Below are 23,588 nucleotides of genomic sequence, written 5' to 3' on the forward strand. Positions count from 1 at the left end.
ATTTAAACAAAACAATAAAGTGTTTTTTAAAACCAAGAAACATGATCTAGACACTTGACCAAATTGGTTATATAATTAATTATACTGATTTACCCGCGTGAAAGGTTTACAAAGTCCTTTGTATTGAATTTATTTGAGAAACATGCACATAAACATGGCCAGAGGTCAACAACAAATACTTTAACCACTAACTGCAAACAGTGCAACATCATCGCATTTACAGAAATGCATCAAGGTGAAGAAACCGCGGTGTTTAGAGAATCCGACTGCACTTACACCAGGCTTTTTAAGACAACTTTATTTATAACAGCTGGAGGACATGTACAGTGACAAACTCAGTACCGTAGGCTTCAATTCAATAAAGTTTCCAGTCCAAGTCCAACACTAATAATATAATAACATCGAAACACATGTATATGTTGAGCATGTTGAGCCAGTAAAATAACGATAAAAAAGGAATTGTGCGACGGGTCCAAAGTAACTTAAAATCTGACAGAAATGTATGGTTTCCTGTCATAGCTGCTTTTACCTTTTTACACGTTTGTTAACCCTCCAATGTAGGGTTATTGTGACCGTGTGAAAGTCATTGACCTCAAGTATTGGTTGCACTACAGTGACATCTGGTGGATAAAGTGAGACAAAACCACGTGTGTAGTCAAACACCAGATCTCCTCTGATTGGCTGATTTTGCTGCACACGTAGGACTTCCCATTTTGTAACACAGTCGGCGTGCCTGTTACCAAACACAAATTCCTCAGTAAACACAAGCGGAGCTAAAAAGTAGGTAAAGTTACGCTTTACAACTGTGCATCGTTTATCTTGGGCATGTAATTTATGGACGCTGTGACGCGTTGTTATCATAGTGTTCATTCGTTGTTTTGGGTCTTTGTTGACAAAGTTCCGCACTGTCTCTGCAACTGATACAGTGATACATTTGATACAATGTTCAGATCTTCTCGATGTACGCCTTACATGTTGTTCTGTAAAATACAGTGGACTGTCCGTGGTGTGTTTACAGGGTCACAGACATGGCTCATACATGTATTCACTGGTTCCGTAAGGGACTCAGGCTGCACGATAACCCAGCACTGATGGCTGCTCTGAGGGACTGTAAGGAGATCTACCCTGTGTTTGTCCTGGATCCTTACTTCCATACCAATACCCGTGTGGGCATCAACCGCTGGAGGTTCCTCATTGGAGCCCTAAAAGACCTGGACTGCAGCCTCAGGAAACTCAACTCCAGGTAGAAACACAGGAAGAAGTTCACTTCCAGAAATATTAAATACTTAGTAAGTTAAAAAGTGCTCCTGACTGTGGTGTGCTTGTCCCCTTTAGGCTGTTTGTTGTGAGAGGCAAACCAGAGGATGTGTTCCCCAAGCTGTTCAGCAAGTGGAAAATAACAAAGCTGACCTATGAGTATGACACAGAGCCCTACAGTCTGAGTCGGGATGAAAAAGTGACTGCACTGGCCAAAGAACATAACGTGGAAGTCATCTACAAAATCTCACACACTCTTTATGATATAGACAGGTATTACTCATGCTGATTTTGGATACATACACAATTTTTACATGTTTTGTAAAAGACTGTGTTAACCATTCAGATGTTGAACATGTTTTGTCTGTCCTCTCTCTGCAGGACTATTGAGGAAAACAATGGGAAGGCTCCCCTTACATATAACCGCATGCAAGCAATAGTGAAAACTCTTGGCCCCCCTAAGAAACCAATCCCTGCTCCAACCTTGGAAGACGTGAAAGGTGCTCAACTACCAGAAACGCTTGACAATGCCAGTGAATCATCAGTGTATTTTTAGAAATTATTAATTAAACAGATTATTTCAAACCAAGGTTGTTGAACTGCGACATACAATTGTATCTCCTCTGGCACAGATGTGATGACGCCTTGCTCAGAGAACCATGAGAAGGAATATGGGATCCCTGTGCTGGAGGAGCTCAGCCAGGACACTGCAGCTCTTGGAGAGGAGCTGTTCCCAGGGGGAGAACAGGAAGCTCTGAGGAGACTAGATGAACACATGAAACGGACGGTATTCCAGTTGTCCCTCTTCCTCTGCATGATTATTTAAGACATTTTCTAAAATTAGTGATCTTACCAAACCTATGTCCAAATCAACAATTACGAAAACATCTCATTGAGCCTTGTTGTGAAGGTACTAGAACATACATACAACTGTCTAATTCACTTTTCTCATGTTTCCATATTTCAGGGATGGGTGTGCAACTTTGAGAAGCCCCAGACGTCTCCAAACTCTTTGAGCCCCAGCACAACTGTTCTAAGTCCATACGTCACCTTTGGCTGTCTGTCTGTACGCACCTTCTGGTGGAGGCTGACGGAGGTGTATCAAGGGGTGAGTGTCACCGATACTGAACAGTTTTGTAGGTAATGTGCTCCACTATGAATAAAACTGCACAGTTGGTGGCCTATCATGATACTGTAACTTAAATTATTACATTTCAATAGTAAAAAGTAGGCAAGATGTTGACTTAAGTTGTAGAAAATGTGTTACATCTTGTTCAGTGCATGAACATGTGACTTACAGCTTGTCTTAGTCTGACTCTTTCATGTGTGGTTTTTGCAGAAGAAGCACTCAGATCCTCCAGTTTCCCTGCATGGCCAGTTACTGTGGAGAGAGTTCTTCTACACAGCCAGTGTGGGTATCCCAAACTTTAACAAGATGGAGGGCAACCCTGTTTGTACTCAAGTGGACTGGGACACTAACCCAGAATATCTGGCTGCATGGAGAGAGGTATTGACATTTGAGTCCATAAATGAAAAGAGTCTCTTGAAGAGAAATGGTGGTGTTAGTAAAAGAGTTTTCGTAATGATACAGTCATATCATCACTGTTCAATTAGGTATCATCTAATTTCCTGTACTATAAATAATGGCTGTCATCCTGCACTGTGTTTCCCTTAAGGCACAAACTGGTTTCCCCTTCATTGATGCCATCATGACTCAGCTGAGACAGGAAGGCTGGATCCACCACCTGGCTAGACATGCTGTCGCTTGTTTTCTCACCAGGGGAGACCTATGGATCAGCTGGGAGGAAGGGCAGAAGGTGTGTAAATGAGCTTGTCTTTATTGCTTCTCTAGATTAGGTTGCAAGTGTGATTACCAAAGAATGAGCATAAAACCTCTGCAGGCCCCCATGTATACATATTTCATACCATGGCTTATCTCTAGCTCAAACAGCAAATTTCATGTGCTACAGCTGGGTGATTACCACCTAAAAACAACATATAACAAATTTATTGGCCCCTGGAGATTTAGTTTTCTAAAAAGATTTCTCATCAGAGGAATAATTTAAATTGAAACTGAACATTATTAATAAACCTTTTGACAATTTTTGAGAAAAAATAAAATACAAATTCTAATATAAAACCAAAATAATCTTGCAAAGAAGCTACGTAGTAGAAATGATGCTTGAAGTTCTCAAAGCAAGTAGGTAATAAAGCACAAAAGAAGTCACTCTGTCATTACCAAGGGGGTTTCTGGGGTGTCTTACCAATTTCTTTTCTGTGCTTGTAGGTGTTTGAGGAGCTTTTGTTGGATGGTGACTGGGCTCTGAATGCTGGGAACTGGCAGTGGCTCTCAGCGAGTGCCTTTTTCCACCAGTTTTTCAGGGTCTACTCCCCTATAGCCTTTGGCAAGAAGACAGACAAAAATGGCGACTACATCAAGTAAGATCATAACTTTATCTACGCTCAAGTTATGACCTATTATACATGTGTCACGCTCAGTTGAATTTCCTCTGTCTTTGCAGGAAGTACCTTCCTCTTCTAAAGAAGTTCCCAGCTCAGTACATCTATGAGCCTTGGAAAGCTCCTCGCAGCATCCAACAGGCAGCAGGATGCATTGTGGGTAAAGACTACCCACATCCTATAGTGCAGCATGAGGTGATCAGCAAGAAGAACATCCAGAGGATGAAGTTAGCTTATGCCAAGAGATCCCCAGCCCCCACTGAATCACCCAGTAAAAAGCAAGGTATTGCAAGAAATGAATACTTTCAGTAGACATGTATCTCCTTTGATATTTACCAAAGTCATGTCTACTGGAAAATCCTGCTTCTTCAATATTTGTTTTTCTGTTTTCCTCATAGGTGAAAAGCGCAAGGCTCCATCTGTTGTTGACATGCTGAAGAAGAAAACAAAAAGAACGTAATCACACACAAATTTATTCCAAATCACAGAGTTAATGACTGTTCATTATAAATAACTGAATATGTGAGTTTTGGTATTTTTCCAGTGCTAAAGCTCTAACTGGCATATGCAGGCAGGCTGTCTATTATGTCTCATTTTTTATTGCACCCTTCATCGGTTTCCATTTTATATTTTGAATACAGGTTTTATTTTTACTTTTTATATCTGTAACATTTATCTATATCTATTTAGTGTTTAGGAGAATTGCTGAGAAAGCTACAGTTTGTATCAAGCACAGAAGTCTGTGACTGGTTCATAAAAAAAGCCTTTTTATTGTTATGTTGTGAAATGCTAAAGTGGCATGTTACACCCTAAACACAGCTAACTCAGGTATTTGTGTCTAATCCAGATAAAATTGATACAAAATATTACACATGTGAGGCAGAATCTGTGGCATGTTTACATTAATGAAATATAAAATCTGTATTTTGGGGCAGAGAATGGACTATATGAACTACTTCAGTGGTGAGAGTTCACCTCTTTTACCACTAGAGGTCACTGTAATTCTACCTGCAGAAAAATCTATCACATTGCCATTCATTCATACTGAATACTATTAATGAGGATAATACAGCAAGTTAACAAAGAATCTAATAGTATGATGATAATTGATTTAATCTGCCAGACATATTTAATTTAATTAAAATTATTTATACTTTTAATTAATTAATTGTTGTCAATTGTTGAAATATTTTGTATACGTTTCAGTTGTGTTCAGCACCAAGCAGCACATTTCTATGTGCAGCAAAGAAACATTTCAATATCATTAACCTGTAATAAGTATAATGAAATCACAGGTGAAATACATCATTTTTTATATATATATATATTCAATCGTTAATCTAATATTCCACATATTTAATAGTAGGCTACATTTTATCTTCAGGGTGTTCTAATTCCAACCACAATGTCAGTCATCTGCTTTTTCTAAGAAATTCATTCTTCAGCCTCCTCATCCCTAAAACTTTATAATTAATTCCGGAAACAGGTCAAATTTATCCCACGCATCAGAGTGTCCGTCAGCTCGTGTCTGATCAGGAGCACACTCCTTATGCAATATTGACTTAGGACCATTAGTCAATAAAGAACAATATTCTGTATGTTTATAGACTGTGCGTGTGATTGGCTGAAGACAGTGATAGCAGTGCAGTGCTACGTAAAAGCAAGATGTGTGTGAGAGTGTGTGGGGCTCACAGCTGTCCTTGGAGGTCAAGTCTTCTCCTGTTTCTGCTTCCTTGGAGCTGACACTGGTGTGAATATCCAGAGGATGATGTCACACCCTCAGCAGCAGGCCAGACGGTCGTACAAAGCCAAGCTCAGTTTCCACAGAGACCTGTCAAACATCAAAACAATCTGATGTCCAACTGTGCGTTCATATGGGAGGGTTTTTTGGGGGTACACTTGGCACGGGGCCACCAATAAACTCTCACGACATGGCCACAGACCACAGACCACATCAGACCCCAACAGGCCTGGCTGAGCTGAAATCACAGAGCTGAGTACAGACTTATTTGCTGTTTTTCTCTACTGTGTGTTGAGGGGTCTAAAAGTCAGCATACCGGAGCATATTCTGGTCCTATAAACATGCGAAGTTGGCGTCAGTCCCAGAAAAGTTCATTAATCTGTGATCAAAATCACAGCTATAACTGCCTTGACCCCTGTTTGTCCACTGGTGTGCCCCTCTCCCCGTCTTTTCATGTCGACACCTCACCACTCAAACCATCTTGGACCTGGGTGCTGTAATATCCCAGTTGGATTAGAACAGTGTGTTCCCATGCAGCTGGTGTTTCATGAAGCTTTAATAGTAGTAGATTTATGTCAAGAGTTTATTTGCTCCATGGGCAGCAACATCAAACAGTTAATTTCTACTTTCTAGATACCAGGGTTGCTAGTTTGAAGAACAGGAAATGATCCCACCAGCATGTTATAAGGCTTTCGTTTTTTTTTTTTTGTTTGTTTGTTTTTTATAAATCTCTATTAAAAAATACAGGGCCATAATAGACCAAGGGCTCTTCCAAGTTCATTAAGACTGTCATTTGTAAAAAATGTTTTTCATCAACTGACATTACAAAATAATATGAATGCACTCAACCACTTGATTAGCCAACAGAACCAAACAAGAAGAAATATTGGCCTGGACTCACTCAGCCAGCAGGAGCCGGCTTCATTGGCTTAAAGTGGGCCAGTTCAAATTCACATCACCATTTTCTGAAGATTACCACAACATCAGCTGGCATGCCCACTTCACCCATCCTAATTTTAAGCTTCAGTGCTAGCCAACAAATAATAGCGCTCCATCATTCAACACAAAGGTACCTGTTGTGAGGCTGCTTTACCTGGTGAATAGTTACAGACAGCACCTGTCTATAACGAAAATGTTGCGAGTCTTTAATTACACAGAAAAATTAAACTACACTGACATTCGTTTTGGCTGACTAGAGGCAGGTGTTCTCCAATGGACAGCTGTGCTAAAAAACTAACAAAAAAAGGAAGAGGACTGGTGAGATTTCTGTAAAAGCTACACAATTTTCTCTTTCAGTTGTGCTAATGACATTATAAGAGGAGAAACAGCGAGTGACAAGAGGAAGTTGTGAGCGAAAGGTTCATGACCACACACTGAAAGGTCACTATTTATTGGATGTCCATGGAGCTGGTAAATAAATGCCATGGTGAAACTGAAGCACTGACAGTTGTCCAACCTGCTTCATACCTTTCTGGCCTATCCCTGTCTCCATCGGCACACACACACACACACACATCCTGAACAACAACAGTCCTTTAATCTGAGTCTGTCCGTTACCAGTCTAGTTCTAATGACTGATTATAACAATTTACATTTGCCCTATGGTAATCTCCCTCTATTTTTGATAGGGCACAATTATGTTTGCAAAAGACAGATAATGGTACAAACAAAGCCAGAGGTTGTGATCTCAGTGAGCATCATCTGTAGCCCCTCTATAAATCCCCCAGACTAAGCCACAACAGGGTTTTGACAAGTGCTATACATAGCAAAGCATGAGGCAATGGGCATGCAATGTTGAAATCATGCCCCCCACAGACCCCATTCGAATTCAGATTTGGAGAGGGATTGTTAAAACACTGACGTGGTGATTTATTTTAGGGAAAGGGAGCATAATATGACGTCAATAAAAGTAATACTTGGAAACAAAACTTCATGGAAAAGCTGTGATTGGAAGTCTGTCAGTACAGTTAATATCTAAAGAATCTGTTATTTCTGTTGAATCCCATTTTTCAGAGTAGAGACGCAGCTCTCTTTCAGAGTTTAACCTCTGCCTAACAACATAACTGTATATTTTTCTGTGTTTTCATACATATGGTTCAGCATTAGGAAATCCCTCTCCAATCATGATCAGTTTACCCATAAGCTCAAGAGGGATACACTGTCAAATACCGTCACATGACAGGGTCTCCGGGTCTCTGTGGTGTTTCCACACCCTGTAGTGCTTTGATCTCTCTGTACACACCCCATCCAGAATATCCAGACCATGCTGAGGCAACTGTGTTTTCCAGCCCCTTCACAGGAACGAGCAGCCAGTCACACACACGGGTATCGAGCCCTTACATGTCTATCACTGCAGTGTGTGTGTGTGTGTGTGTGTGTGTGTGTGTATAAGTTTGTTTAGAGTGTGTTGTATCTCTCATGGAAATTCAATGTGAAATGCCACACTGTGTGTCCATTTTTGGGGGTGGGTTTAAAAGAGAATTTTTTTTATTGAGAATATTTACATGTCATGAATTAGTTGGTTTTTTTTTTCTCCTATTTTGAAATAAAATTCTTCTGATTAATCTTGGCTGTCAAATCGAGGTGGGATATCACCTCCCTGGAAGGAAAAGTGGAAAGTGTAAGAGTTACAGACGATGATTGATAGAGGAAAAAAGTAAGACAAAATAGCTGAACAGAGGGGACATCGGCATGTGTAATATGACAAGCATATGTGGTAACACGAGAGATAATTCCAATTGATATCTTTGAACTTGATTTAGTGAGAACCGACTCAGGAACCTGTAATTCATATTGGGTCAGTTACTGTCATCAGTTAATGGTTCAAAGATGGGTTGGAAGGTTTGCATTTTGTTTACTGTGCAAAAATGAAGGTTGCAGTGAAAAAATAAAACATTCTTAAAGCTAATTTTGATAGCATTTAGTTCTCAACCTTACAGGTTAATTAAGTCTCTATTTAATAATGGTTTGTTTGCGGAAAACAAAAAACACTGTTCCTATTTTCAGACTCAGTCAGATATTTGAATGCTTGTGTAAAGATAAGAGCCCATAGCTCTTTGGCAGTCAGCGGGATCTGCCTATATAAGGCTGTTCTATTCCTACTGCTTTTCCTCTGGGGATCTACTGCAATTGTCACTCCCAGGACAATGCATGCCAGAGAACTTGGTAAGCCAGACCATCTTATATAATATTATACAGAAAGGCATGCATTTATTATTTTAAAGACATTATAATTCTATGCTGGTTTTAATTTTTTAGATATCTAATCTAAGTCAACAAGTCCTTTGGTAAACCGAGGTCAACACAACTCCACAGTTTTATGATCAGAACCTCGTGTGACTGGATGTCTGAAAGAATGTCTAGCTCATATCAATGGACTTAAAAGTAATGGCGTCATCCTCCTGATTGACAGGCTCATATGATTCTTTATTACAGTCTCCACATAGAGCTAAAAAGTTTGAGGAGGAGGGCAGCCAACGACTGACCACACAAGTGGTCCCTCTTTTTCCTTGAGCTCATGCTGGCCACTGGTAACAGAACAGAAAAAACCCTTTGCCCTGTTTTTTAAATCCTCTCCTCCTATTTGGAGAACTACCAAATCTGGGATGACCTTGTAACTGACTTGGAATTATTGTGGGACTTTTCGCCTTCAAAAGGATTTTTCTTGTTTCTCCGCAGACCTTTTACTTTGTGGTTTTTCATTGTATGCTGCTCTTTTTTAAAAATATTATAGTCCACAGCCAAGTTTTGGAAAGTGTGATGTGCTCTTGTGCCTATTTGCAGGCCAACTATAAATAGTCCAGCAGCCTACGCATGCTCATGTTTGATTGGAAATTGCAGTGCCTTAAGTCAGTGCTGTGGGGTATCTGTGAAAGGAGGGAAAGAAACTTGTGAATGGTGAGTTAACTGTATAAAACTGACTGCTGAACATTGCTCATGTAACTTATGAGTAGGGCAGAATGTAAAAGAGATCTAGCTCTGCCAAACATCTTTTATTAATGTTTGTATTTTTTGTGTCAAACTATAGAAAAACACAATTTGAATATTATTTTTATGTTAAAATGTGACACAAGTTTATGTAATATAACTTTCTGTTGTTCTGTCTATTATCAGTGTTCATGTTTTCACTATTTTCTTCTCTTTTAGCTCATATCCATCTCTCAGGAAAGCCAAAAAATAAGTGACAACACAAACTTTTTTTTTCCTGGAGAGCTTTTTTTCTTGAGTATCTCTTCTTCTGGTGGAAAATGGGTTCACGGAGGGCAACGACAACACGTTCCTCTTCTTGGAATGGAAGGTCCAGCAATGGGGATGATAGCAGTGGGAGTAGCCGGCCTGGCAGCTGCAGCTACCTCTCTAACGTGAGACCAGAAAACAGGTATAGATTCCTGACTAACCCAGTGTGCTGTCCAGCCTGTTTAAACACCACTGTGGGGAAGATGTTGACCACTATGTGCACTCTAATACACCAGTACTTAAAAATTTTCCTGACCTAGGTGGAACGTGTGTGTCATGTTATTTCTTTGTTTGTTGCCATGGTCACCAGAGTTTAAATAAAGTGCTGATTAAGAACAGCATCTCAGTTATGCACCATGGGCCCCATTTCACATCAAGCAATACACTAACAACAGCTTCTGCATGGAAAGATTTGTTTATGGAACAAGAGGCACTGACCTTCAGGTGTACCTCTTTCATGATACATCACTTGATAAGAATAGAAAAATTATTTTCAGATAATAGCAGTTTTTTTTTTGTTGTTGTTGTTGTTTTTTTTCCAAGACCAACTATCTGAGCAGTACCACTGAGTTACCCATACATTTCTGTATGGGAATTTAAAAGAAACTAGATTTTTAAATCCCTGCTGCCTTTATTAGGACAATTGCTCGTGTCCTTTGCTCTAAATGTTCATGTTTGTAACAACTTATATGAGCAGAAATACATACAAGTGCCCATTTATCAAAAGAAAACTGCATTTTCAACAGAAAACAAACACTCCCAGACATTTCCTGCAAAAATTGTCTTCTAAAATTTAAAAGCTAAATAATGATTTTTTCTTGTCTACGCTGTAGGGCAGCTTTACATTCCATCAACATTAACAGCAGCATGAAGAGCACATGCTGTAATCCATATGTAATATGCATATTATTTAGAAGTGTGACTGTCGTTAGCATTAGCGTCTTATTCTGTTTGTTTAATCATGAGTAACATGCAGTGAAGTGTAATGCTATCCTTTAACTGTGCATTGACCCAGCACCAAAATTGATGTCAGCACCAGACATGGATCAACTGCACATAACATATACAAGCGCTAGACAATAATACTCTTGTAATACGCGTGCAAGCCCACATCATTTTATGTTATCATATGTGTGTGATGTTTCTTCCGCATTTCCACATGCTATAATGGTTCAGTGTTCTTGAATCATTATATTAATCGTGATGTGTTTCATTTCTGCAATTAATTTCATTTGAACTGATAAGACCTCTTAAAGGAAGTGGCAAACAACCATTATATTAACTATTTATACTGGACACAGAATTTTACTTGTCTATGTGGTGGGAAAACTAAAAAAATATATAGACGTGATCAACGGCAATTCAAATACAATTTTCCCCCCAAATTTGACTTCTAATAACCAAATCAGCACATTTAGAGAAACAAAATTATAGGACGTTGATTTAAATCCCCAGAGTATCCCGTAGAATATAATGAGTCTGTTATGGTTTTTTCTAGTCATACTCAGTCATAACTTGCTTGCTCCACTCTGGGACCTTCACAAGCAATAATCCAGTATGTATGGAATAATCTAAAAATTGTAGACACAGCTACATCATGACTGATCATCATTCTGTTTTCTTGCACAGGAGCACACTCTGCAGTGTCATGGCACAACTTACTGAGGAAACGCAGCCATCCTTTGAAATAACCCTCAAGTCAAAAGCTGTGTCTGAGAACTGCAATGTGAAGTTCTCATGTGTGGTTACAGGTAAACACTGCTTCAAGCATCTTCTAACAAATTTAGTGACATTTTCCAAGACCTTACTCCAAATTTGTGCAACCAAATTGAAATATGTTGCAACAAAACGCAATAATACACTGTATTTATGTGTGTCTAAGTGACATGTTTATAGGGATGTAACAGCTTAAATGAAGGTAATACACAAAATAATGTACCCTCTCTGAGAAAAGCTAATTTTACCATACTGCTGATGTCACATGTCTTGAGCATGAGAAAATGATTCAGATAGCCAACATGGTACTCATAATTCACCCAATCTTCTATAATGCAAGAACACGCTGCTTTAAATAATTGTAAAACAAACTGTTTTTTTTTTCTTTTCTTCAGGATACCCTATCCCCCAAGTTATGTGGTATAAGGATGATATGCAGTTAGACAGATACTGTGGACTGCCGAAATATGAAATATTCCGCAATGGACAAAACCATTCCCTGCACATTTACAAGTATGTATTTTTCAAAACACTAACATTGGACTGCACTTGTTCTACTAAGATATTACTAAGATCGACATTGTATTATTCTGTATAAAGTTTATATAAATAACTTGAAATCATTACACAACAAAGGGCACTCTGACTGAGGCAACAAAACCAGAATATTATTTTAATCTTTCTACTAAGACATAATCCAAAATAGAGCCCTAACATTCTTGCCTGAATTAAGCAAACCTATTAATGAAGAGCTTATCCCCTGAACAGAGTTTTCTTGTCAGCGATGTTGTGTCAATAATTAGTTTTCTTGATATAATTTTAATCAAGGTAACTTAAGTTGTCTTTTCTTTGCAGTTGCACTGTGGAGGATGCAGCTATATACCAGGCCTCAGCCATCAACACTAAAGGTATTGTGTCCTGCTCTGGGGTTCTGGAGGTGGGTGAAATGAATGAGTTCAAGATCCACCAGCGCTACTTTGCAAAGCTTAAACAAAAGGCTGAGCACAAGCGCAGGGAAGCGGAAGGTAAAGAAAACCAAGAGCCACTAAGAACCATCAGCCCGGACCGTTCGCAGAGGAAACGCCGCTCCACAATGGAGGCCTTTCTCAGCATGCCAAGCTCCATGGAGGATGAGGGCAGTGAGGAGAACCACCAGGCTGTGGCTCTAGAGACTGAGGCCAGACTGCAGGAGCCCACTGTGGAGAAAGCTGAAGAAAAGCCAGTCCCTGTTACTAATGGAGCAGTTTCTGCTATCACTAATGGACAAGTCTTAAGTGAAAATGGAACCAAGGGGGGGACATACACATATGACACAGCACAAAAGATTTTCACCTTACACCAACCAAAAACTCCCTTTGTCAAGAAGAAGATTAAAATTTCTAATAGTGCAAAAGTTGCAAAAGCAGATACACAGGGAGAGAGGGTGTCTGAGGAAAGAAGGGCAAAAGACGAGACCCCAACCCTTGTAGCCCCAGTCTGCATAGATTCATTGTGGTCTAAGGGGAAGTCAAAAGAGGTTATGGAAGTAGAGAAAACGATTGTGGATTCAGACTCCAGAAACATGACAGAGCAACATCATAAATCAGCAAAAGAGGAAACAATGCTTGTTGAGAGGCCTTTGAAGGATGAAAACGTACGTGTCGTACAAAGAGAACAACTCACTGTTTCAGTATCTCCTGCTGCTCTTACATCTCCGAGACATATTGTTTTGGGAACTGAAGGTAAACAAACTGCAAAGCATGAGAAGAGGGCTGGACACAAAGACACCAGAGAAAATTTGGAAATGCAGAAACAAAGCCCTTACCTCAACCTAAACGTTACCTCAACACAACCACAGTCAAGTGTGGCATCAATGCCCCTAGGCAAATTAAAGGAAGACATTATAAAAACAGAGGGTACTACAGCTATGGATATTGATGAGAAGTCAGATACCTCCACTAGTGGGTCTTTAGCACACAGGGACCTCAAGTCAGTGGACACAGTGTATGAAACCTGGACTGCTCTGCCTCAGCGTCCATGCAAAGAGGCTGGAGATCAGCTGTCTGAGAAGGAAACAAGCCCCTGCCAAAAAAGCGAGTCTGAGTCTCGGCCAGCCGTGCTGAGTGAGGTGAGTGAGCCTTTTCGCATGAGCTCATGAGTGCTTTGTGCTGCCAGTACAGGCCTCATCAGTAACACAAGCATCCTGGAGCTATTTATAGCTATTTATAAGTATACCCTGCTCTGTGACAAGAATTAAATGACGCACATGTTGACAGTTGTAGAAGGTATATCAATGCAGCACATTTGATATTGTAAGTTCAAAGGTCTGAGAGAAAGCCAGTGCAGCATTTCTTAAGATAGAAATCTGGAATTATACTTATAATTTGGCACTCTGTTATAATATTACTTGAACTACGCAGTAGGTAGTAATTTAGCACAAAGACTGGAAACAGGGGGAAATAGCTATCCAGGCTGTCAAAAGGTTATTTAGTTGGTTTTACACTTTGATTTTTAATGGAATCAAACAAAAAAGGCATAATGTATAAATTAGTACACTTTAGAGGTGTTGGCAGGTGGATTTTGTTACCTTTAGACAGAGCCAGGGTAGCTGTTTCCCCCCATTTTCATCCTTTGTGCTAATCTAAGCTAAGTGTCTGCACGGCTATAGCCTTACAATATATTTAATGGACAGATAATAAAGTCATATTAATCTTTTCATCTAAGTCCAGGATTTCCCCCAGAAAGCAAATAAGTCTATTTCCCAAAATTTTTAACAGTTCTTTTAAAAGATGTCTGTCAAGACCGTCAGTCATCTGGGTCATGGTTATTAAAGAAATGCTGAATCAAGGGCAACTGAACTTGGTTGTAGATATTCCTTTAGAAGCAAAATGAATGGTGCTGTGATGGAGACCTGTCTGATGTGGTTGAAGAAGTGAGTGCGCAAAGAAAATGATGAAATTCTTTGCTTGTTTTTTAAATGCAAGACTTAATAGATGGCCATTTGACAATATCCTCAATCACCACTTGAACATTTTGCTGCTATGGGATTGTGGATCTTTATTGTACACTGCTTATGCAATCATCCTGACCCCGGCTGCATGGCTGAATACTGACAACACTGAGACCTGAAACAAAGCACTGCATGGCTGAAGTACCTCTTAAAATTATTCACATTCCTTTCTGGCCACACTTAAATGTAAAATAGCAACCCTCCCTCTGAGTAGGCCTCACCATGTCAGACTATTGTTGCTTTTTGAGGCTCAATCAAGTGTTAGTTGGAGTCTCACACACATTTTAAAGTTTTATATTTGGATTGTGGATTAAGATGAACTGATATATGTCAAAAGGAAAAAACAACAACAACAAAAAAAGGCATTCAAGCATTGTTTTCTGAGTCTGTGTCCTCAGATTTCTTTGCAAGTGTTGTTTGCGAGATTACAAATACTAATATGGCAGGTATTCAAGCTTTGGAACTTCAACATGGAACGGGTGAATGAAAGGCCACTTGTTATCATCACTAACTATATCTTTTCTCTAATTCATACATTTCTTTTTGCTCTAAGGTCTTCCCATTCCTTTCTCTGTTTGTTGCTGGTTACGCTGTTGCTGTTTTTAAAATTACATGTGTTTATCCATGTCCTGCATAGCCAGGGATAAGGGACTAAGCATTTACAGCATGGAAACCTCTGCTTGTGTTATGCCCCAAGGTTACACAGGCCCATACAAAGATGAACAGGAATGGTGCACCTGTCAACCTTGAGCCTCCACCCGACCAGTGTACGATGGACGCACAACCACCACAAAGGACTCCATCAGAAAGTGAGACCACGGCAGATGACATCCAGACTCTGTCTTTGCACCATGGTCTTCAAGCAGCCATTGACAACATGACACAGGACACATGGGATCATTCCAGGGGATCAAGTGAAAGCCATACAGTCCTTTTTACAGACCTACAGAAGTCAGCCCTTGAAAACCCTGGTGGAGGTGAGAACACCCAAGAGTGTAACGTTTCGTCCATTGCCCTGCAAAGCCAAGTTGATACAGCTATAAAAACTGTTGAAGGGACAGAAATACAAGTTGATGAGAAGGTACAGGGTAACAAGGTAGGTGAGTTATTAGGGCAGGTTGACAGTGTGGCCCCAAATGAGAAGATAGTTGAGATGGAGACTGAAACTGCTGCACTACACATGGTTAAACAGACTAAAACAGAAACAACCAGAGATGCAGTGGGCAAAGATGCTGACGCTGTCATTGTGGAAGTATCTTGTAAAGAGAAGAATGAGCCAGTATCAAAAATGGCAGAGGAAAGTAATTCAGAATTACAGAATTTAAAGCCACATGAATTTGAGACTGCTATACCACACTTAAATAATCAAGAAAATGCAAAGCCACTGGAACAAATTATAGACTTCAATGAAATTGCAAGACCCGTATCAAAAGTCATATCTATTGCTGAACTCCTGAGATCACAAATAAAGGCACTTGACCTCCCACTAGCAAATTCAGTGCCAACCATAGTACCTCATGCTGACTTTGTACAAGAACCTAAAACAGTTGCTAAAGAGACATGTCAGGAGTTAAGAACTGATGATGAATGTAAACTGGAAGTGAATAAGTCATTGCCTGACAGGAAAACTGAGACAATTATTGATGTTACTCCCCCCACAAACATAAAGGCAACACTTATGGAGGTGTATCATCAACTAAATCAAACTGATCAAGAACAAATTCACACTCAAGGTGCAATTACACCATCTGTTCAGGCTTTACAAAAACCTCTTGCGATCCCTCCCATCTCTGTCGTAAACACTGGCACCATTATAGAAACCACAGGACTTTGTGGCAGTGCCAAAAAACATAATGGAGGTGTTATGGACATTGGCCAGGAAACTGGAGTTTCAAGTCTGGTTCCCTTGATAGACTACTCTGCTGTTTCACTCACTGAGAGTGAAAATGTCAAACATGAATTTCTTCCTTCAACTTCTAAGGATGGACTGATCAACCTATCTGGAACTATAAGTGAAGGATCTGGGACTCCCATAAAGGCCAGTAGTCAGGAGTCAAATATTGCTGTTTTGGAGCATGTCCAAGATGAACCTGTTCAAGGCAAAGACATGATACAAAAATTCCAAAATCCAGAAATGAAACTCAACAGCAAAACTGAAAGGGGGATTAGTGAAGCAAATTCCACAACACCTTTAGATCAATGCAGAATGGAGGAACATGACACTCACACCAGTTCTTCGCAGAAAGAAGAAAAGTTTCCCACTCAGAGTGTATTTAGCCCAGATACACAAAAGAGTAATCTTCAACTTCCTCAGCAGGACAGCTCTATGGTTGAGGAATTTTCAAGGAAGGACTCCTTAACCAATCCAACTCTTGAGACTAGTCCGTTGTTAAAAAGAAGAAACTGTGCTTCACCTATTCCCTCTGCTACTCCACAAGAGCTGGCCTCTGGGGCCCGCCGCAAAATCCTAATACCCAAGGCCAAACCTGAGGAGGCCACAGAGGCTACATCACCCACTGATAACCAAGCTCAGAAAAAGGAGGTCTCATCCCCAAGCAGCAGGCTCTCCACAAGTCCTGTGATGCCCTCTACGTCTCCAAGCCTGCCTCGACGGTCTCCTCTACTTCAGCCGGCTGGTGAGCGAACCTCTCCTGTAGAAAGGCATTCTCCACTCTTGAGCAGGAGAAAGACAGCATTGGAGACTCAAGTACCAAGCCAGCAGGCGGCTGAGGAGAAAACTGAGGGGAAAACTACAGAGAAGGATAAGCATGACCCATTCAAAGGTAAAACAGTCTTGGTTTTTAAGTATAATTTTTCAGTAAGTTTGTTGCCTGAAAGACTTGCTGTTTTAGTACCATGTAAAAAATGTTCTTACTTTGGTACCCCCCAGTGGTAGTATTAAAAAAGACATCGTGGCAGACAGCAATACATGCTATTAGAGTCACCTGATAAACATCATTCACAAGGTAACTAACAAGGCTTTTTAAAGAACTGAGGCCAAGATATACACTGAGCTGGACATTTTGTAGTTCTCAGTGCTCTCTGATGAACAAACTTCGTAAATGGTGACACTATTACTAAATCGCCTCATTCTCCTGGTGTGGCATTTCTTTACTGGAAATCCTTGTTATCCTTGTCAGTTGACATACTTTATATACTGATACACATTGACATTTGAATCTGATGGATTTATCAGTCTATTCCATTTGGCTAATAATGGACAGTAGCCAGTTTGATCAGTTGTAGGTAACAGTGTACTGGGCGTGATAACCAAGATATGCAGACATTTGATATGTTCAACTGTCTAGCCTGCACCTGGTATGGTCTGTGTTCAGTTATCTGCAGACACATTACAGACTCTTTGTGGACTCATTTAATCTGTGCCCAAATGAAACTGAATTTAGCATATTGTATGTGCAAAGAAAATCTCCCACCTGGCCAATGTCATGATTAGTTGTGGTCCCTTCATATCAAAAATACGCCCCAGTTACACACCATATATAGTCCATTTACCTAAGTACACAAAAAAATGGAAGCATTCCTTCTAACTCAAGTGTTATGCTGATTGACACTTTAGTCCTTGTAAAACTTACAATATGTAAAGGGTCCAAATTTTAATTTTGCAGTTAAATTTGGCTGTAAACTTTCTACTTTAATTGATGTCTGTTTGCGTCTATCATTTCCTGTTAATAACGCTAACTAACATTACATTGTGATGTGCTGTCATTATATGTGTATGTGTATACTGTATAATACATATATTCAGTATTATTAAAATTAAATGAACTGGACTGGGGTATACGAACATTTGGGTATACCAACATTTGCTTACAGTGCCATATTATACAGTCCATATACTATATATAGCATATGACATATAGCGAAGCAGCTGCTACTATGTAGCTTATATGTAGCCAGTTATTATCATACTGTATACATCGTGGTTGCTTGAACATAGAACACAGTGTGTCTTTACTATGTTGTCTGTGCTGGGTGTCTCTCCTTTCAGCTCCTCAAGTTATTCGGAAGATCAGGGGTGAAACCTTTGCAGATGCCTCAGGACACCTGAAACTGTGGTGCCAGTTCTTCAATGTTCTTAGTGACTCAACAATTAAGTGGTTCAAAAATGAAGAGGAAATCACTCAGATTAAAAGAAAGTGAGTTCTCTTTGAGTTCTTTTCTGAGAATTGGTGTAAGTGGGAAGTGGTCACTTATTATAGTTGCTTGTCCTGTAATTCAAATTAAGTTTAAATATACATTGATTTTGGAATGATAAACTTATTAAAAATGCCTTCTTCTACAGGCTGTATAATTTGTTTTGTATTCCTCTCCCAGTGCAGGGGATGAAACTCAAGTCAATCTTGCCATTGTTCAAGCATCATGCAAAGACTCTGGTGTTTACGGATGCTCAATCACAAATGAATATGGGACAGACTCAACAGACACACTACTCAGTGCAGATAGTATGTACTCTCTTGTACATTACATTTGGCATAAACATTTTTGTTTAAATTACTTGACTATAGCATGTCTCATTCTGTTTCCTCTCTCACAGTTTTAGCAGGAATGTCCCTACGTGAGGATCTTGGTGGTAAGATAATATTTTACATGTTCTGATCTCTGTTTTTTTTTTTTTTGTTTTTTTTTTAGTACCAGCCTTGACATGCTTAGCTCCTATACTTATAATCTGTTGCATGTTCTTGTTGTGCAGTTGGAGAAGAAATTGAAATGACACCCCTTATATTCAGCAAGGGTGTGGCTGATTCTGGCATTTGGGGCAACAAATTATTTGGCCGTATAATGATGCAGGAATCTCATATTGGTGGTGGCTGTTCTCACAAAGTCTGGAGGGCAAAAGTCATCTATGGTTTGGAGCCTGTGTTTGAGTCTGGTAACACATGCATCATTAAAGTACGCAATCCTATTGCCTATGGAGGCAAAGGAGAAACCTGCCTTGTAGAAAGAAACCTGGACATCATCAAGCAGGTATGTAGGAAAGGTTTGATTATGCACTTTATTCATATATTCTTAAATGTAAATACATCAATACCAGTAAACTAACAATTCCAGCATTAAAGTGAATCAGTCAACTGTCATTCCTGCCACCCACGCAGGATTACTGTGGCACTAATCAAATTAGATTTAACAAATTTACTTGTGTAGGCTGAGCTTATCTTTTCTGGCTATTCTTCAATGTTCTGATTACAGGAGTGTAAAATTCAGAACTTGGCTCGTGAATACTGCAAAATCTTCTCCGCGGAGGCAAGAGTGATTGAAAACTTTGGCCCCTGTCTAGAGTGAGTACAATCACTAAAAAGTTAAAGGATAACTAGTATTTTTTTTAAACCTTGGCCTTATTTTCCCATTGTTTGGGTGTAAATGATAGGGACAAAAACTTTTGGAATTGGTGTGGTATTGAGCAAGAGCAGTGTCCCACCAGCTGCTGCTGCAGTGTAATCCAATGGGCAATTTTCCTTGTCTTTAACTTGTGTCTTACAACATTATGGCTAGGATTCCTACAGAGAGAGACAACGTTTTTAAAGAGAAAGATTCTTTTTGTTTAACCAGAAACATTGCAATATATTGCTTCCAGACTACATTGACAAAAACAGGAATTTTACCTCACAGAATGCGAGAGTTGCTGGAATACCACTGCCTTGATCAGTTAGTTTGTCTGTGTTATTGTGTGGTACCAAAAACAATCTGCACACCTCTTCCATAATTGAAAGTCACAGTCCCTATCAATGATTTACACCCAAAAGCATGGGGGAAAAAAGGTTTAAAAAATACCTGAGTCATTCTTTAACATCCTGAGCATTAAAGCACATGGACCATGAAGGTTCCCTAAAAGTTGTACACATCATGACACAGGGTTGTTCCAGTCTACTTGATGTACCGGCCAGCAAACACTGTCCCCTATGCCACAGTGGAGGCTGATCTGAAAGGAGACTATCAGCAATACTCTGTCCTGGATCATACAGGCAGAATGCACATGAGGACTGGTTCTGGGGTGGAGCAAAAATGCTGTGCCCTGCAGCACTGGATCTTTCAGTGGACCAATGGCAATCTGCTACTCACCCGGCTAGAAGGTAGGCTGTCACCTAAATTCAGTAGAACAATGAGAAGTTTACTTTTTCCTCAGATTTGTGGCTAAAATATTTAAGAAAATGATGATGCTTTGGGACAGAGGATACTGTGAAATAGTGGCCACCTCCTTGGTTTATCCGACATAATTCACATTTACCAAGTCTGTGTTAAAATCAGTAGCTTACTGATAAGGCAATGAGCATGTGAAGCTAAAATTGTCTGATGAATTACACAGCTTACCGTAAGTAATAAGGTAAGTTACTGACTGCAGTAAGAAAAATGCAAGAATTTTGACCTGAGCTCCTTTGAATTTTACCTTCTCAACCATTATCCAGAGATTTAAGGGAGGCATGAGTATTTCAGGTCCATTAAGCACCATTTTATGCTCATCAAATTTGAAATACATTTTGCTCTTAGAGCTTGAATGATTTTTCACATTTTTAATGCAGTTTTAGACTTAATGTGATGGAAATTCACACTGCATGCCTGCCACATCTGAATAAATTACCTGAACAACAGAAAAATAAAGTCATTGCATGGTTTTATTTTGCAGGTGTTGACACGAAGATCACCAGTGTTGGGATTTCAGTCAAGTCTACGGGGTCAGTACATTTGTACTGTGTTGTTTTTGTAAATGATACTGTGAAAACCTCATTTAACAGGTAATTTACATTTTTACTAATTACAACCACAACATTTGTTTTTGTTGTGTGTTGTTATAGGCATCAAGGTCTATCAGTCGAGGGGAATCCCAAAGTTTTTGAGCAATTTGTCTCCCAACACCAGTGTAACTACTTCTGTGGTCTGCTTGGCCTGAGGTCACTAAAGGTTATGGACTCTTTATTGACGCCAGCAAAGCCCAAGGGCTCCAGGAGCCCGTTACTTCAACGCAAGATGACCGCTGGTTCCTCCAGTCCTCAGACCGGCCGGAAAGCTGCCGGCAGCCCCAGAATGCCAAGAAAGGCTGAACAAGAGGGCAGAAAGACCCCAACTAAACAAAAACCTGCTGATGCAGTTAAGATGGCATAGAAAGAGTATCTCTTAGAGATTGCAGATATTCACATAAAGCCCAGGAAGAGCTGGAGGGAAGATAGACAGCTGATGACAACCTCAGAAGTTTAAAACCCTTCAGAAACTGGGGAAGGAGATTAATAAATAATATGACTTAATTTAATTTTAACAGCCACCATTCCTTGCCATGATCACTTTTTGTGGACTGATGCCCTCACGTGTTTTGGTGAATTTCTATTGTGTCTTGCATTTACAGTATGTTCAAATCCTAAGGCTAAAGCTATAATGTAATAAGAAGTAGTGACTTTCCTGGGTTTGTAGTCTATCAATCCATGTACCATAGGTCACAGATTGTGGATGCCAATCTCAGGTCAGTTTGTACTTGTATAGTATACATAGTATTTGTACTATGTGATGACATAAAACATTTTGACTGAAGTGGCATTATATGTTGTCTATTGTACGTGTAATTTCCATTGCAAGAGCACTACTTTTATTCCTTTGCAGTCACCCTTGTCAATTCAAGAAAACATCAAAAAAAAAAAGGGGGGGGGGGGGGGGGGGGTATACACAGTAAGCCCCATCGTCATACATGTTCTAAAGGTAGGGAGTGAACAGCCATTTTTTTCATGTATCAGTCCAAATGTAGCTTCACAAGACACTGTTGTACAGTGGCTAATGGTGCTGTGCTTTTATATTGTAACCTGTTAAGTTTACTTGCTATTCTAAATTGCACTGCATTTTTAGAGACTGCACCTTTGAATGCAACTGGCTGTAATATAAAAGATGTAATTACGTCTTGTACATCTGGAGAGGCTGTGAAAGTGCATGACATGTGCTTTTTAAATAAAGTGTCATTCTTAATGGAAATTAGCATATTATGGAGTGGGCTGAGTAATGAAAGCCGTCAGTCCATCAGTCATCAGCATTCACTCATTATCATACATGTAGTCTAGAGAGATAAGAAACCTGTTGTTATCTCAGTGACTTCTATTATCTGAGAGTACTACGTCACAATGTCATCATATTGACATTCAATCATTATTTACAGCATGAGTTTCCATGAAAAGGGTTATTTGAGCAGATTAATTTAGACACTTTATTTTTAGCTTTATCTTTTCCAACAACATTAGAATTTGTCAGAAGTTGGAAAGCTAATCTACATTGTGGTATCATTATACCTTATCTATCCAGTAACATCTAAGTGGAGCATGAATATACAATACTGGTATCTTAGAATAAGAACTGGATGACCTTAAAACGACAGGCAAGACAAAAGTTACTAAGCATTAAAAGCTAAGCGCCCACAGTCAAGCCTGCAGGTCTGTAAGACTGTACTATAAACTGTAGGTACAACAAGCAAGGTTCTTCAAGCTAAAACATCAACATGCTAATGTTTAGCAGCTAATTTAGGTTTTTCTTTTCTAATTTTCTATTCGGCACTAACCAAAACACAGGTAAAAGCTAATGGAAAGGTCATTGCAGGTGTGTCATAGATATTGAACAAATGAAATTTTGACCTGATGATGCTGGACAGAAAGTTCAGTGATCACCAAAGTTATTATACTTCATCCTGAGGGTGGTTAGTGGTTGAAACATTTCACTAAAAAACTCAAATATCAACCTCATGGTGGCACTAGATTTAAAGTCAGATGACCAGGAAAGTCAGTACGATCCACTGTCTGGAGACCATGAATGTCTGTACAAAATGTGATATTTGTGTCTGGACCAAAGTGGTGGACCAACCAACAGACCAACTGCTGTATGTTACATCCCATATTCACTCACAGATCCTTGTTCCATATCATATCAATACATTCAGAATAAATTCACAACAGGATTTCTCACATTTTGCTATAGCATGTTATAAATATCTAACATGAGAGAAGACATATATAAAAAAGACTGTTGAGCCATTGCATGCTTAATAGCACTACCACTGAAGGGCAAATCAGATTCTTTCACAGATGTTAGAGAATGAAGTGTTGCTTGCAACCAGTGTGTGTTTGCAGGGTGAAAGGCTAACTTCATCATGATAATCATTTGTGATTCCCAGTCATTAGTGAGTCATCGTTTATGTAATAGGTGGCC

General features: G+C 39.5%; 2 protein-coding genes across 3 annotated transcripts; both read left to right on the plus strand.

Moving 5' to 3' along the window:
* The first annotated feature begins 610 nt into the window (after positions 1-610).
* Positions 611-5,315, plus strand: cry5 (cryptochrome circadian regulator 5). Of its 2 annotated transcripts, none has more exons than XM_018666947.2 (11): positions 611-784; positions 1,019-1,243; positions 1,336-1,530; positions 1,639-1,757; positions 1,890-2,044; positions 2,225-2,365; positions 2,597-2,764; positions 2,934-3,074; positions 3,545-3,696; positions 3,780-4,000; positions 4,116-5,315. In XM_018666947.2, exons 2-11 carry the CDS (start codon positions 1,029-1,031, stop codon positions 4,175-4,177), a joined length of 1,569 nt encoding a protein of 522 aa, XP_018522463.1. In that variant the 5' UTR covers positions 611-784; positions 1,019-1,028; the 3' UTR covers positions 4,178-5,315. The 2 variants fall into 2 exon arrangements, with proteins under 2 accessions (XP_018522463.1, XP_018522464.1); XM_018666948.2 differs by having other exon boundaries at positions 611-780.
* Positions 5,316-8,921: 3,606 nt separating this feature from the next.
* Positions 8,922-22,367, plus strand: alpk3b (alpha-kinase 3b). Its single transcript, XM_018666949.2, has 14 exons — positions 8,922-9,355; positions 9,605-9,836; positions 11,324-11,445; positions 11,806-11,923; positions 12,266-13,517; positions 15,097-17,182; positions 18,409-18,556; positions 18,735-18,862; positions 18,955-18,990; positions 19,111-19,385; positions 19,608-19,696; positions 20,271-20,488; positions 21,040-21,088; positions 21,209-22,367. The coding sequence occupies exons 2-14, from the start codon at positions 9,706-9,708 to the stop codon at positions 21,513-21,515; spliced, it is 4,959 nt and encodes a 1,652-aa protein (XP_018522465.1). The 5' UTR covers positions 8,922-9,355; positions 9,605-9,705; the 3' UTR covers positions 21,516-22,367.
* The last annotated feature ends 1,221 nt before the right edge of the window (positions 22,368-23,588 follow it).

Source organism: Lates calcarifer, linkage group LG2 (genome assembly GCF_001640805.2).
Source record: "Lates calcarifer isolate ASB-BC8 linkage group LG2, TLL_Latcal_v3, whole genome shotgun sequence".
NCBI classification, from domain to species: domain Eukaryota; kingdom Metazoa; phylum Chordata; class Actinopteri; family Centropomidae; genus Lates; species Lates calcarifer.